The 16,719-nt window shown below is 49.3% G+C and overlaps 1 protein-coding gene across 1 annotated transcript; it reads left to right on the forward strand.

Moving 5' to 3' along the window:
* Positions 1-4,158: 4,158 nt before the first annotated feature.
* Positions 4,159-7,396, forward strand: LOC124695993 (AP2-like ethylene-responsive transcription factor CRL5). The gene is made up of 8 exons (XM_047228789.1): positions 4,159-4,366; positions 4,717-5,140; positions 5,386-5,468; positions 5,688-5,776; positions 5,988-6,061; positions 6,462-6,512; positions 6,684-6,760; positions 6,984-7,396. Exons 1-8 carry the CDS (start codon positions 4,159-4,161, stop codon positions 7,394-7,396), a joined length of 1,419 nt encoding a protein of 472 aa, XP_047084745.1.
* The last annotated feature ends 9,323 nt before the right edge of the window (positions 7,397-16,719 follow it).

Consider the following 16,719-nt stretch of genomic DNA (forward strand, 5'->3'; position numbering starts at 1 on the left):
ATTCTTAACACTTCTGGACATTGCATAAAGCTACTGGACATTAATGGATCAAAGAAATTCATCCAACATAGCGAAAGAGGCAATGCGAAATAAAAGGCAGAATCTGTCAAAACAGAACAGTCCGTAAAGATGGATTTTATTAGGCCACCAGACTTGCTCAAATGAAAATGCCCAAACTGAATGAAAGTTGCGTACATATCTGAGGATCATGCACGTAAATTGGCTTAATTTTCTGAGCTACCTACAGGGAGGTAGACCCAGATTCGTGGCAGCAAAGAAATGCTGGAACTGCGCAGTAATCCAAATCTAGTACTTACTTTACTATCAAAGACTTTACTTGGCACAACAAAACATAAAACTAAGATAAGAAGAGGTTGCTACAGTAGTAAACAACTTCCAAGACTCAAATATAAAACAAAGTACTGTAGCAAAGTAACACATGGGTTATCTCCCAAGAAGTTCTTTCTTTTTAGCCATTAAGATGGGCTCAGCAGTTTTGATGATGCACTCGCAAGAAATAGTAGTTGAACCAAAAGAGAGCATCAAGAGGCAAATTCAAAACAAATTTAAGCCTAACATGCTTCCTATGCATAGGAATCTTGTAAATAAACAAGTTCATGAAGAGCAAAGTAACAAGCATAGGAAGATAAAACAAGTGTAACTTCGAGAATTTCAGCATATAGAGAGGCATTTTAGTAACATGAAAATTTCTACAACCATATTTTCCTCTCTCATAATAACTTTCAGTAGCATCATGAGCAAACTCAACAATATAACTATCACATAAAGCATTCTTATCATGAGTCTCATGCATAAAATAATTACTCTCCACATAAGCATAATCAATTTTATTAGTTGTAGTGGGAGCAAATTCAACAAAGTGGCTATCATCATATATAGGAGGCATATTGTAATCATAAAAGAAAATATTCTCCTCAATGCTTGGGGGACTAAAAAGATCATGCTCATCGAGCCAGCTTCCCCAAGCTTAGAATTTTCCATAGCATTAGCAACAATGGTGTTCAAAGCATCCATAGTAATAACATTCCCATTAGCATGCATATAAAGTTTCATGGGTTTTTTAATTCTCTCTTCGAACACATCATGTCCTAATTCAAGATAAAGTTCATAAAGATCTCTCATATTTTTGTTGTTTTCCATTATGTTTAACTAGTGAAATAAAAACATGCATGATATTAAGTAAAGTAAAACAAGTAACTAATTTTTTTGTGTTTTTGATATAGCAAACAAGATAGCAAATAAAGTAAAACTAGCAACTAATTTTTTTGTATTTTGATTTAGTGCAGCAAACAAAGTAGTAAATAAAGCAAGACAAAAACAAAGTAAAGAGGTTGAGAAGTGGAGACTCCCCTTGCAGCGTGTCTTGATCTCCCCGGCAACGGCGCCAGAAAATATGCTGGCGCGTAGTTGACGTGGGAGTTAGAAATCTTTGTGGTGTAGCTTTTCTTCAGTTCCCCGGCAACGGCGCCGTGAAAATATGCTTGATGGCATGTATTTCACACGTTCGTTGGGGAACCCCAAGAGGAAGGTATGATGCGCACAGCAGCAAGTTTTCCCTCGGAAAGAAACCAAGGTTTATCGAACCGGGAGGAGCCAAGAAGCACGTTGAAGGTTGATGGCGGCGGGATGTAGTGCGGCGCAACACCAGGGATTCCGGCGCCAACGTGGAACCCGCACAACACAACCAAAGTACTTTGCCCCAACGAAACAGTGAGGTTGTCAATCTCACCGGCTTGCTGTAACAAAGGATTAACCGAATTGTGTGGAAGATGATTGTTTGCAGAGAAAACAGTAAAAACAAGTATTGCAGACAGATTTGTATTTCAAGTATTAAAAGAATGGACCGGGGTCCACAGTTCACTAGAGGTGTCTCTCCCATAAGATAAAAGCATGTTGGGTGAACAAATTACAGTCGGGCAATTGACAAATAGAGAGGGCATAACAATGCACATACATGTCATGATAAGTATAGTGAGATTTAATTGGGCATTACGACAAAGTACATAGACCGCCATCCAACCGCATCTATGCCTAAAAAGTCCACCTTCGAGTTATCGTCCGAACCCCTCCGAGTATTAAGTTGCAAAGCAACGAGACAATTGCATTAAGTATGGTGCGTAATGTAATCAATAACTACATCCTCGGACATAGCATCAATGTTTTATCCCTAGTGGCAATAGCACAACACAACCTTAGAACTTTCGTCTCACATCACAGGTGTCAATGCGGGCATGAACCCACTATCGAGCATAAATACTCCCTCTTGGAGTTACTAGCATCAACTTGGCCGAGCCTCTACTAATAACGGAGAGCATGCAAGATCATAAACAACACATATGTAATAACTTGATAATTAACATAACATGATATTCTCTATCCATCGGATCCCGACAAACACAACATAGAGTATTACAGATAGATGATCTTGATCATGTTAGGCAGCTCACAAGATCCGACAATGAAGCACAATGAGGAGAAGACAACCATCTAGCTACTGCTATGGATCCATAGTCCAGGGGTGAACTACTCACTCATCACTCCGGAGGCGACCATGGCGGTGTAGAGTCCTCCGGGAGATGAATCCCCTCTCCGGCAGGGTGCCGGAGGAGGTCTCCGAATCCCCCGAGATGGGATTGGCGGCGGCGGCGTCTCCGGAAGGTTTTCCGTATCGTGGTTTTTCTCATCGGGGGTTTCGCGACGGAGGCTTTAAGTAGGCGGAAGGGCGAGTCGGAGGGCCGACGAGGGGCCCACACCACAGGGCGGCGCGGGCCCCCTTGGCCGCGCCGCCTTGTGGTGTCGCCACCTCGTGGCCCCACTTCGTATGCTCTTCGGTCTTCCGGAAGGTTCGTGGAAAAATAGGCCCCTGGGTCTTGATTTCGTCCAATTCCGAGAATATTTCGTTACTAGGATTTCGAAACCAAAAACAGCAGAAATGACAGAGAACAACAGAATCGGCACTTCGGCATCTTGTTAATAGGTTAGTTCCAGAAAATGCACGAATATGACATAAAGTGTGCATAAAACATGTAGGTATCATCAATAATATGGCATGGAACATAAGAAATTATCGATACGTCGGAGACGTATCACACAGCTCTGTTTTTTTTTCAAGACGGGAGATCGGGTCAACTTCCGATCAGATCACGTACACAGACGGAGACGGGGCGGCGGCCGGGGGCCTGGCGGGCGGTGGCCAGGCGGACGGGCGGGGACAGGGTGGCGGCCGGGACGGGGCGTCGGCCGGGAGAGGCGGCGGCCTGGCGGGCGGAGGCTTGGCGGGCGGTGGCCAGGCGGCGGCCGGGAGAGGCGGCGGCGGTCGGGGCCGGGGCAGCAGGGCAGGACGGCGGGCGGGACGGCGGCAGCCGGGGCGGCGGAGCTCGCAGACGGCGAGGGAGAGGCAGCGGCCGAGCGCGGCGGCAGGAGACCGGGGTGGGCGGCGGCTGCGAGGAGAGGAGCAAAACCTATGGCTCTGATACCATGTTAGAGTAATAGACTTGTTGTATTACCAATGGCCAAAGGCCACAATATATAGTACATATACAAGTGCAAATATGCAGGAAGCCCTCACATATATGGAGAAACTATAATATATAAATATATATCTAATAATATGCACTGTATTTTCCCAAGTATATAGTATAGAGAGAGCATCACACATTCAATCGTTCACACTAGGCTAGTCGTGTGCATCAGCCGGAGCGGCGTGTACTTGCCCCAGCCGGTGCTGGCATACTGCGAGACGTATCTATGATGGCACAACCCCCAAGACCAAGAAAAGAAAACTCCGGACCACACTCGCATACGTACATGCAATGCACAAGCCAGCCAGGGTTGCACACCAAGACTTCCCCACCGCATTCACTCATTCATACAGATCGATCGATCATTCCGCCACCTACGCTACGCTACAACAGCACCCGTGTAGTAGGAGTAGCTCGCGTATATAAACGTCAAAAAGGGAGGCTCGTCTCTTCTCGTAGTTCGAGCACCAATCTAGATAGCTTCCTTCCTTGCTTGCAAGCCACAGACACTCCGGCCGGGAAAAGATCACGAGCTCTTTTGGTGTCTCTTTGGTTTCCTTTTCTCCTCATAAGCTAGTAGCTTTTTGGTGTGGCGTGTGCTGGTGAGGAACTGGAGATGGACAACAGCGGCTGGCTCGGCTTCTCCTTGTCTTCTTCTTCCGCCGCCGCCAGGGGCTACGGCGACGGCGGCGGCGAGGGAGGAGGGGGAAGCGGCGGCGATGGTGGTTCCTGCTCTTCTCCAACTGCGGCGGCGGCGGCGGCGGGATCGCCTGTCGTGGGCGTGCCGTTGCACTCTAGCGGCTCTGCGCAGTACGATGGTCAAGGTAACTATATGCATATGCATGCATGCAACTGATGATCAGGAGGACTCTGTTTGATTTGCTCGATTGATTGCACTTCTGTTTTTCCTGTTAACATGTTTTTATCTGTCGAGTGCATGCTTGGCACTAGGGAGATAAACCTAGTTTGTCTCGTGTTCTACTTGAGTTCTTGACACAAATGTGTTCATCTTCCTTTTTCCTGCCGTGTTCTGAAGTGCTAATCTGAACGAGCTAAGTCACGCAACCTAGACCTGCTTGCTAGTTCATCACATACCACCTTCAATCACAGCGCATTCGATTTGTGTTTGCTCACAAAGGAGATCCAATTTCTGTTTGCCTGAACCTTTTCACAGATTGGAGGCATCATGCGGAAGCCAAAGGCCCCAAGCTGGAGGACTTCCTGAGTGGTGGCTACAGCAACGACAGGAGCAGCGGCATCTACGACGACGGCAACCGCGCCGACCAGCTCAAGTACCACCAGGACGTGCACGCCTTCCCTGCAGACTCGTACTACCGTGGCCATGGCGGCGGCGGCATCATTGGGCTGGACATCAACAACGCACCACCCTGCGCCGGCCTCTCGGACCACCGATCCCTCGCGCCGCAAGACCACCACCACCACTTCATGCCTCCGCACCACGGCCACGCCCAATACGCGCTGTGCACGCCGAACCAAGGCGGGGGGCCTATGCAGGCGGCGCCGATGTACAACGCAGCCGCGGGATTCGACGGCTCCATGTCCATCTCCGGCATCAAGTCCTGGCTCCGGCAGTCCATGTACATGCCGGAGCGCTCGTCGGCGGTGCCGCCCTCCGTGGCCGTGCCCGCGCCGATCGAGCCGCCGCTGCCGGCGCCGTCGGTTCCCGTCCCTCGCAAGCTCGCGCAGACGTTCGGCCAGAGGACGTCGCAGTTCCGTGGCGTCACCAGGTTGGTGATCTTGGTTCCTCCAGTTTCGCAACGTAGTTTGGACGTGTGGTACTGCCCGTTCATGGATTGATGTTAGATCTCGCGTTGCATTGCAGGCACAGATGGACGGGGAGGTACGAGGCTCACCTGTGGGACAACACTTGCAGGAAGGAAGGCCAGACCAGGAAAGGGAGACAAGGTACATCCATGCATGCATGAGCTACGACACGATGAATCACTCGACATTTTTAGACATTTGTTAGCTAGATGGATATGCCACTAACATCGATCGCCTTCTTGTTCTTGGATCTACCGAATGAAACGAGCAGTTTACTTAGGTAAGCTTTTGCCACGCCCTCCTTAATCATTTCAGTGAAAGTGTACATGATCCTGACGAGCCATGGTTATTGGTTTGAAGGTGGGTACGACAAGGAGGAGAAAGCTGCGAAGGCTTATGATTTGGCAGCGCTCAAGTACTGGGGTCCAACGACTCACATAAATTTCCCGGTACGTTTCAGTTTCAGAGACTCCATTACTATCAAGAGCTTTGCTCAACTCCTGTTGAGCCCAAAGGATTTATCAGTGTAGGGGCCTGGTCCTGTTGTTCATTCCTGCGCTCTTTAACTTGCGTCTGATTAAAGGTTTAGTACTAGTACAAGTGCCCCAGCAGATGTATGTGTTCAATGTTCGCTGATCCACTGGGCTTTGTGACATGTAGTTAAGCACCTATGAGAAAGAGCTGGAGGAGATGAAGCACATGACAAGGCAGGAGTTCATTGCGCACTTAAGAAGGTGCAGTAGTATCCTGTAACTCTTCATACTTTTCTGCATTTTTCCTCATTACTATCATGAGTGGTACAATTCCAGCATGCATACACTTGTCATTGCTGAAGTTCCTTTCATAAACATGCAATCTCCAACTCTTCATTCCTTCCTGCAATTTTCTCGTTACTAGAGTAAGTTGTAGAGTGCCAAGTTGCCAACAGACAATTGTGAAGTTCCTTGATAAACTTTAAAAGTTGCAGACCATACATGGGAGAAAACCTGGGAGAAGATCAGTAGAAACAAAATTTCTCCTGCCTAATCTGCCTGCACTCTTTCACATACATATATGCATCCAAAACTGCCAAAACATCTGGCGCTCTCACCAACGCTGCTTACAACTTCCGAGTTAAAATTTTGTTGTTTGCAGGAACAGCAGTGGCTTCTCGAGGGGAGCATCCATGTACAGAGGAGTGACCAGGTGCTATGCTGCTCCCCCATTTTTAACCACATCTGCCGCCTTTTTCACCACCCCAAAAACAAGACTTGCTCTATCTGTGGTCGATCTCACTGCAGACACGTAGAAACACACGCATCGACTTGCCAGGCTGTGTGATCTTTCTTGTTGAGCTTGCTTTCCCCATGCATACAGGCACCACCAGCACGGCAGGTGGCAGGCCAGGATTGGCAGGGTGGCAGGGAACAAGGACCTGTACCTTGGCACCTTCAGTAAGTTTTTGTTTTTTTACTGTTGGACACATCATGTGATTCCAAGTTCCAAATCCTAATAACCACTATTGCTAATCCAACGGCATGTAGTAATCTTGTTCCTTTTGTCATTGTTGTTACAAGAGAGCAAATTTCTTGCATATTCTGATGTCATTTGTCTCATGCTTAGCTGTGCATGGTTCAAGTTGTAGATGCTGAGCTTGTGTTCTCATCAAAATGGTAGGCACGCAGGAGGAGGCGGCGGAGGCGTACGACATCGCGGCGATCAAGTTCCGCGGGCTGAGCGCCGTGACCAACTTCGACATCAGCAAGTACGACGTGAAGCGCATCTGCGCCAGCTCGCACCTCATCGGCGGGGACCTGGCATGCAGGCGCTCGTCCCCGACCCACGCGCCGGCGCTCGTCAACGCCCCCATCACCGTCGACCGCTCCGACGTCGCGTCCGACCACAGCTCCGACGCCTCCGACGGCCACCGCGGCGCGCACCTGCTGCACGGGCTCCAGTACGCGCAGGCCATGAAGTACGAGGCCGGCGAGAGCAGCCACGGCGGCAGCTGGATGCCGGCCGCGGCGAGGCCGGTGGGCGGCGTCCCGGGCGTGCACCCGCTCCCGGTGTTCGCGCTGTGGAACGACTGATTGACTAGCGTACCACTAGCACGCAACGCAAGGCACGTAGGTAGCCTAGGTAGGGCCATATGCAGGCATGGTACTGCCAAAGTTTGCGACGGCGGCCTGCTCTGATCAAACCCATACGCGCGCGAGAGGGTTGTGGTGTTGCGTCATGGATGCATGTCGTCGCATGGTTGGCATCTTCTTCGGGAGGTGGCGACAATTTTGCCGCAATGTGAGACTGAGACATGCATGTCTTGATGTAGCTAGGAGATTTTATTGCTAGCAACAAAATCTTACCAAGCCCTGCTTGTTGCTGGTGATCGATGCCTATGCGTTATGTTCGCAGACACACCGTGTGCTTTCCTTCTCGATCGTGCGTGTGCTGCGACCTACGAGCTTCCTTGTGCTGTAGTCGAGGTTTTGCTCTTCCTTGTTCTCACTCTAGATGTGTTTGATGTGCTTACTACTTGCTCATTGCTCACAAAGCGTGTTTGGTTGCTTTGCATGAATTACATGCTTTTGGCAACTCGCACAATGAATTTCGGTATATGCTAGCTAGCGATTCGAAAGCAAATAATACGGATAATTTTCACTCCGAATCCAAGTCAATATCCGTTTTTGAAGATACAGTACATGATTATAGGAATTTGCCGGATAAGGATTTTAGTTAGATGGATATCCTACTATATGATGGTATTGCCATTACCTGACAGATGTGGATTATCTTCCAATTTTTTGGAATTATCTGACGTACTTAATTAAGATTGTCTGATAAATTAGCCCAGATAACAAACAGATCCATTTCCACATTGACATAATAATTATGTGTTTCTCTCCTTATATAATTCACCATATCCTAGCAAGAGTGCTTCGGCTGTGTGCATCTTAGTTACATAGCGATCAAAGTTAATGCTTAAACCTTTTAAGTAATAAAGTCCTTTATCAAAAAAAAAGCAAGAAGAGTGAGCTCTTGTGTTGCAAGTAATGCTACTAACAAAAAATTATACTAGTTGAGGTACAAATGTGATATGCACTCTACTAATTTTAGGCAAAACGTTACACGATTAACCACCTCTTCAATCTTAAGAAGGATGTCATATATTTGTCTAAATTTGTGGTATTTATACACTATTTGCGGAAAGGAGGGACTACCATATATTATTGTCATGACTAGTAATAGTGCACAATTATCGCTAACGTATATTTGTTTCAGGTCCCAATCCGCTCCGCTTCTAACCTGAATCTGTAGTTTGATATAATTGACATTCGAATCTGCATCCAGTCATTATCTGATCCACTCCGATTTGACAAAATAATATGGGAAAGTATATGGAGAGATCATAATCCGATCCACTCGATTTGACAAAATAATATGGGAAAGGATATGGAGAGATCATAATCTGATCCGACCCGTTTACACCCCTAGAATCGAGAAGAGATCAAGGTGTGTTGCAGCCACCTTTTTGCGAAGAGTTTTTTCTGCCTTAGGGTTCCAACGAAGACGCTCTGGATGCATTGTCTCCCCTCATCCGTCGCACTTCTCCTCCTGGTTCCCCTACCCTCAGTCGGTCGCAGCAGTGGCTGCAGGGTGGGCGAACCTCGGCGCGAATGCCGGTACCCGTAGGGTCTTCGAATTCTTCATCTCTAGTGTATGGGCATTGACGTCGATGAGAATAAAGGTCGTTTAGCCCGCCCCAGATTGATGTTCTTTCTCGGAGGGGCGTCGATGGACTGGAGTTTGGAGTCGATCGCCTAGGATTAGGTATGGCGTGAAAGCGTCGTTCAGCGGCGGTGGCATCCTGTGGAGGGGATGATGTCAGAGCGTAATAGTGTCCTCGAGTTCTGCCACCGCCCGATGAAGCCCAGCTACGTACGGCTTTGTCAAGAAAATTGCAAGTTTTGTGCCCCCCATCTCGGTCTTGCCAGAGTTGGGATGATCTCCTAGTCCACCTAGGTAGTAGCTTCTCCGGAGCGTACTCGCCCGCAACTTCTTGCTATTGGCACATTTCTGGCCTCTGCTTCTACAAGCACATGTGTTTTTCAAGTTTTCTACGACACGAGCTTCGCTGCGTCGAATGCCTATAGGTGGCATCGATCTTTTCTCACTACGCACCGCCGAGTGATGCGGGAGGAAGATGATACTGAACTTTTCAAGGATTCGTGTTTTATTTATTTTTGTAAGGGTTGTCGAAATAGCATTTCCCTACCCTAAATGGTTTTTGATGTTTTTTTGACAACCTAAGTGATTTTAGCAGTGTGATAATTGTGTGTAGGTAAGTTTGATAAGAAGCACCAGATGGTAGGAGACCCGTCAAAAAGAGAAAAAGATCAAGACGGTGTCCTAGTTTATTTTTTGTTCTGTAATTTTAGGACACCGCACTATCAAGTGGGCTTGCTAGATGGGAGGAGTGGGCAATTCACCTTGTTGCACAAATTCTTTTGCACCCACTAACCTTTCGAATCTTTAATGAAGGAGAGAAACCACCAAACTTCTCGTTGTTGCAACATTTCTAGATCTTGTTGTCCTAGGGCACAAATTTATGTGTGCGGGAGAGGAGATTCCGGCACTTAGGACTCTTACATTTCCGGCCCGAATTTTTTGGCCTAGAAGTTCCTGAGGATGCGCTGTAGCGGAATATATGGTTTAGGCTGAAATCTCCTATCCTTTATGCCAAAGGGCCGGAATCTCAGGGCCCGGGAATTCATGGTTGGGTTCGCGCCTAGTTGCACTCCACGCAGAAGCAAGGTTGGATGCTGCCGGTGATTTGGGCGAAGCATCTGTGCCAGAACAGAATACACAGGCCTTGTGGATGGAATGTCCAGTCCCTAGGACGGAATTTATTGGGTTAGTCATCCAACACCGACTATAAATATGGACCCCTATAAATATCCCCTTCTTTCCCAAGGCCGAGTCGCCGTTTCCACTCTCTCTCTCTCGCTCGCTCTCTCTCACTCACTCACTCTCTCTCTCTCTCTCTCTCTCTCTCTCTCTCTCTCTCTCTTCCATTACGTTGAGCTAAAACCTTCTAGATCCCCTTCCTTGCAACTCAATCTTGATACCCTTTTGGGATTTGAGGGAGAAACCCTAGGTCTGCACTTCCACCAAAGAAATTTGAATCCCCCCCATTCCATTGAGTACTCGTTACTCTTAGGTTCCTTGAACCATAGACGGAAGAATATGTCCTTGAGGTTTGCTTTGTGTTTGTAAAAGCTTCGTGATTGTTTGTTGGAGCCTCCAATTGAGTGTAGAGATTGCCCAAACCTTGTTGTAAAGGTTTAGGTTGCTACGTATCCATGGTGGTTTGCTCACTGGATAATAGGATGAGGCCTCCGTGACGTTGGTGACATTTGTGGTGCCACAACCATCCAATATGTAGACCTACTTTCCTTCAAAAGAAAGGAATTATGGGAAAAAAAATTTAGAAACACAGTACAAACGCATACGCTCACATACACGCGTATACACTCACCCATATGAATTCACACACGCACATCCTACCCCTATGAGCATCTCCGGAAGACTGAGCCAGATGATTGAATCCTGAAATTGATAAAATCACCACAGACGCCTCACTATTGACGGGAACGTCGCATCCCACTGTGTCTCGGTGTGTTTCCTTTGATGTTACTTCTATCCTTCACCATCCTTTAGAGCATCTCCACCGGCGCCCCCGATAGCGATTTGGGGGTCAGGAGTGAAAATGGGCTCGCACCGGCGGCCCCCAAACGGAGCCGGCCAATTTTCGAGCCCAATAGAATCGCGGCAACCCCGTGCCGGCCCCTTGGCCAAGGGCATGAATCGGGCGCGCCGGCGCCTCGCGAGGCTGAAAATTTTGGGCGTGGGAGCCGCCTGTCAGCCACACATCCCAAAAGTCGACGCCAGCGGGGAGTGGCGGGGCCGACGCGTCAGCGGCTCATTCAATTTTAACCTAACCGCCGCCTACCTCGCGACGAGAGTTATTGGGGCGCAGCGGCGGTGCAGTTTCCGCAGACGCGGAGCGAACCATCCCGTCGCGCGCGCCTTGCTCTTCGTGCCACCGTTAATGAGCGCCACCGCTCCCCCGCCTCCATCCGGCCTATAAAAAGGGCCGCCTCTCATCGTACCTCTCACACACAAACCCTAGCACCTATCTCCCCAACCCTAGCCGCCACCATCTGAAAAGACGACGCCATGCCTGGTCGAGCCCGAGGTCGCGGATGTGGTCGTGGTCGTTGCCGCGGCAGAGATGCACGCACGCCATCGCCTGCGACGTCGTCGTCTTCATCGCCGGACATGGACGAGGAGGGCCCCGTGCTGTTCGAATTTGTCGTCGTCCTCAAGGACGACCCACATGGCATCCAGAGGCTGTCGGACACCTTCGCCGACATCGTCGCCGACGACGAGCGCCCGGGCACGCTGCATCTGCGGGAGGCTGTCTGCGGCTTCTGCCGGTGGATCGTGGACGTGATCTACGACGCACGCGGCAAGATGTACCTTCACATCGGCTGGGAGAAGTTCGCGCGCTACCACCGCCTCCAAGCCGGCTTCGTGCTCATGTTCTCCTACTTTGGCGAGAGGGACATGACCGTCAAGGTGTTCGACGAGACGCGTTGCCGCCGTCACTACCACGGCGACAGCACCGAGGAGGACGACGACTGAGTGTTGTTTCTTCGCAGTGAATACCGGCACGCATGTTTTTGGATGTTCTTCATCTAAAGAACCAACAGGGACACCCTCACCAGCTGGATTTTCCAGTTTGGATGACTAGGTGTGCCCTCGAGTGTCTTTCTTGGCAGCGAACACACGAAACCTGCGATGACCGTCCTAGTTAGGTTTAGTTTTTTTGCAACGTTTTATATTTGTGTCAACCATGGTTCAAACTATGTATTAGTTTGTGGAAAACCATGTTCAAAACTATATCTTCATTTAAACCACCTTCCCAATTATGTATTAGTTTGTGGAATGGAATGTTTCTTCTCTTTATTTGATTTTCTATGCATTTATTTGTGATTTTAATTCAAAATATTTATCGGGGCCGCCGGTTTAGAGACGCTGGTGTGGGAACAGCTCCCCCAAATAGAGGATGCGGTGTCAACATCCTCCAAACGGAGGTGCCGGCACCTCTACCCGACGACTATTTGCAGGCGCCGATGGAGATGCTCTTATCACCTGTTTCGTGTTGATTAACTACTTGTTTGTATCTTGCCATATAGAATTGTCCATATAGTTGCATATCTAGACAATCCATATTGTTGGGAGCGGAGGGTCATGGTTTTTTACACAGAGGTGACGCTAGGAGTAGGAGATTCCTTTCTACATCCGCTGAATGCAACCCTGCCGCAATGCAGCGAGACCCCGCAGAACCCAAATGCAAATGCAGCAGTGACTGACTAGCGGTCTCTCAAGTGCGCCGCGCCCTGGAGCGGACGTACGCGGGAATCGGGTGGCTTTTGTGCCAAAAGTGTCAGCGTGCGTGCAGCACCTCGTCCACCTCACAAAAACACACACCAAAAAAACTCAGGCCTTGTCCGGTTGCGCACTGCCGGCCCCCGGCCCAGCATGCGCTGCAGCATCAGCATCAGCATGGCCTTTGCTCGTGAGAGATGCCAAAAAGCAAAGCGACATACTGTATTTTTTTTTTCCTTGAGGAATTGACCGGGGATATCCAATCGAGAGGATGGCGCACATCAAAAAAGTCCGACGCCTTGCTGCAGCGGCGATTTACACAAAAATAACCCAAAAGTGGAAGAAAAGCACAGACTGACCCTCCGGCGAAACTATTTCACCAATCTAACCCTTTTGTGTGGCGCCCCTCCGACGGGCGCCACACATGCCCATGTGGCTCCCTCCTCGCCGGCGCCACCGACCCAGCCGACGTGGCCCCCTCGCCGCCGAGCTGGTGCGCCCATCCGACGTGGCAGCATGTGTGGCGCCCCTCCCAACGGCGCCACACATGCACTTGTAATCCCCCAAAACATACTCGTAAGACAAATCCTCTGGGACTTAGCCGTTTTGCGAGGCTCGATGTGTGGCGCCGATGCCACGGGCGCCACACTAGCATGTGTGGCGCCGATGCCACGGGCGCCACACATCCACTTAAGTGTGGCGCCCGCGCCCGCCCCCAGCCCGACCATCTTCTTCTTCTCTGTTTCTTCTCCTCCCTCCCTCTCTCCCCAAGGCGGCCGGCGGTTCCTCCTCCTCCCTCTCTCTCTCCCCCAACAAATCGGCCACAAATTCATCAGATCTGACCGGCCAATCTCTTCCCCATCCATTCCTCAAGGTAATCCCCTTCGAATCCCTCACATTCATCCACTAATTTCATAGATCTTGCTAGATTTGCACATGAACCCTAGACATGGAAACTAGATTTGAAATGGCTATGTATGTGTTGAATGTGTATGTGTAGGAACCCTAGATATGTAGGAACCCTAGATATGTAGGAACCCTAGATATGTAGGAACCCTAGATGTGTTGAATGAAATTTTACATGTATGTGTTGAAATCCTTATGTATGTATGTGGTGAAAGGCAAAATTGGAGCTTAGCAAATGCATTCTATTGTCTTACATATGTCTATTATGTGCCTAGGAATGGTATGTCTTACGAAATTCATATGTGTGATGTATTTGGATATGAACTCTCATGTATGTGTGATGTATATGTGATTCGAAAGTTAGATATATTCTCATGTATTCTTGATGGAATAACTCATATTTGTTAGGAATGTATGTGTGATGGCTTATTTGGATATATTCTCATGTATGTGTTGCTCATATTTGGTATGAATGGCTCATAATCTCATGTATGTGTTGCTCATATTTGGTATGAATGGCTCATAATCTCATGTATGTGTTGCTCATATTTGGTATGAATGGCTCATAATCTCATGTATGTGTTGCTCATATTTGGTATGAATGGCTCATAATATGTTGTATGTGTTGCTCATATTTGGTATGAATGGCTCATAATATGTTGTATGTGTTGCTCATACATGTAGGATGGTGTGGCTTCTGGATGAAGAGTACGACAGGGAGCACCGGGCTGTTCATATGACGGAGAGGGAACGGATCTTCACCCTTTGAAGATTCGTTACCATGGCACACCGGATATACCTTATGACGAGAGGTACACGGAGTTCATCCGGCCTACCGGTCTTATGCCGTTCATATCCCTTGTAAGCCGTGGGGGGCCACACATGAACCCCTCGGCACTCACCACCCTTGTCGACCGGTGGAGGCCGGAGACTCACACCTTCCACTTGAGGGCCGGCGAGATGGCCCCTACTCTGCAGGATGTTTCCATGATCCTTGCGCGTCTTTCACTTGGATCAGAACTAACTTTGCAGAATGCCCCATAGAGGCCGACGAGGACACTCGGAGGACGTACGCCCGCGTGTACTTATGGTACATGATTTCCAGGACTCTCTTTCCTGACAGTGGGGGTAAGCTGGCCCATTGGTGTTGGCTGAAGGCGCTTACGGTGTTGGACGCCCGGTGGAGTTGGGGAACAGCGGCACTTGCCTACCTCTACCGGCAGGTGATGATTTGTTCTATGTACTATTTTCCTATAGTAGTGCGCTACACAAAGTAGTAACCAAATATCTTATGTACGCAGTTGGACGAAGCTTGTCGCAGGACTGGGAGCAAGACGGGTAGCGGCGGTATTGGTGGATGCATGCTCCTACTTTCCGTATGGAGCTGGGACCGCCTATCAGTTGGGCGTCCCAGGGTACTCAACGAGACGCCATGGCCTCATTTCCCTCACTTTCTCGATCGGGAGCCCACTTGGGCATACCTTTGGGACAATGTCTCGGAGATGACTAGCGATCCAATGATCATGTACGAGCAGTACACTCGCGGAGTTGGACACTCTTACCGCCGAGCAGGTAACCGATCACCGCGGAGTTGCAATCCTAGTTTTGATTGATTCTACTGGCATCTACTAAATAATTGTATGCTGCAGGTGGAATGGGAGCCATATGGTAGCTACTACCGTATTGGCGCGGCGATGACTGACCTAAACCCCAAGTGCACGGAGGAGGCGCGGTTCTGGCGTATGCGCTGTCCACTCATATGCATGTGGCTTGTTGAACACCACCAGCCGCAAAGAGTGATGAGACGAGTTTGGGTCGTATCGGAGTGCCCACCAATGTGGCAAGATACGGACAAGGCGCTTCACGGGTAAACTTCGGAATCATGCGATGGAAGATTCTTGATAGAAGAGGTACAAACTAACTTGTTGATTCTTGCAGGCTTGATAGGCAGCGGCAGAGGAAGATCACAAATTGGCCAGTCCATCATAGCGGCCACATCACGGCGTTCCAACACCGCTTGGAAGCGGCACGGAATGCCGGCCCTGAGCAGATTGTGCCTCACGACTTCACCGCTTTCAACAACTACCTCGAGTGGTTCCATCAGAACACGCGTATCGAGTTAGTGAAGCGCGCGTATCGTGAAGAGATCTTGGACGACCCCATCCAGTTCGATGAGGTTGGGCAAAGCCAGCACGACACTTTTGCTCGCGAGAGGGAGATCGACTTCTATTGCTTCCGAGCTGAACTTCGTGGTAATGGATTCTCTCACTAACTAGTACATCATCTAGATTGCCATGTGCTCGCTTAAATTGTGTATGCTATGTTTGTCACAGCGGGAGGAGATCCGAGAAAACAGCCGAGGAGTGCGAGGTTGTGTGGGAGCAGAGCCACACGGATGAAAAGCTCTGTCGGACCGTTGCGGAATTTCGTTAAGGTATGATCACCAACTTTGAATGTACGCAATTATGTTCTGGTGGCTTTGTAACCGTGAGTTCCATGACGCAGAACACTGCACGAAAGATGCGGCGGTTAGCGAACTTGCTAGGTTGCCGCGAAGGCGAAATCCCTACATCCTCCTCTTCTGAAGAACATGTATGGACTATTTTGTTGCTGTGAAACATGTTCTTACTAATTTCAACTTTTGTAATCTCATGTGTTCATGTTTGTGCAGATTCCTCCCGAGGACGACCTAATTCCGAGTCAAGGCGTACTTCCGAAGCGTACCTCCAAGCAACGGTCAGCTTACCGGTTGAAGCCAAGGGGCAAGGCTCCAAACCGGTACACTCCGGAAGATTATGTCAACCGAGGAAAGAAGGTTGTCACTGAGGAGGATGACGGGCCGCCGCGGAGATCAGCTATGTCGAGGATGAGGAACGACGAGCCGTTCTCTTCAGAGGAGGAGGAGGAGGAGGAGGAGGAGGAGGAGCAGGAGCAGCAGCAGCAGCAGGAGCAGCAGCAGGAGCAGCCAAGGCAGCGGACGAAGAGGATGGCCGTCCGGAAGCAGCCCGTGAGGACGACACGTCGAGGACGACACTAGGATGTGCTCCGTGTTGTT

This window comes from Lolium rigidum, chromosome 3 (assembly GCF_022539505.1).
Source record: "Lolium rigidum isolate FL_2022 chromosome 3, APGP_CSIRO_Lrig_0.1, whole genome shotgun sequence".
Lineage (NCBI taxonomy): Eukaryota > Viridiplantae > Streptophyta > Magnoliopsida > Poales > Poaceae > Lolium > Lolium rigidum.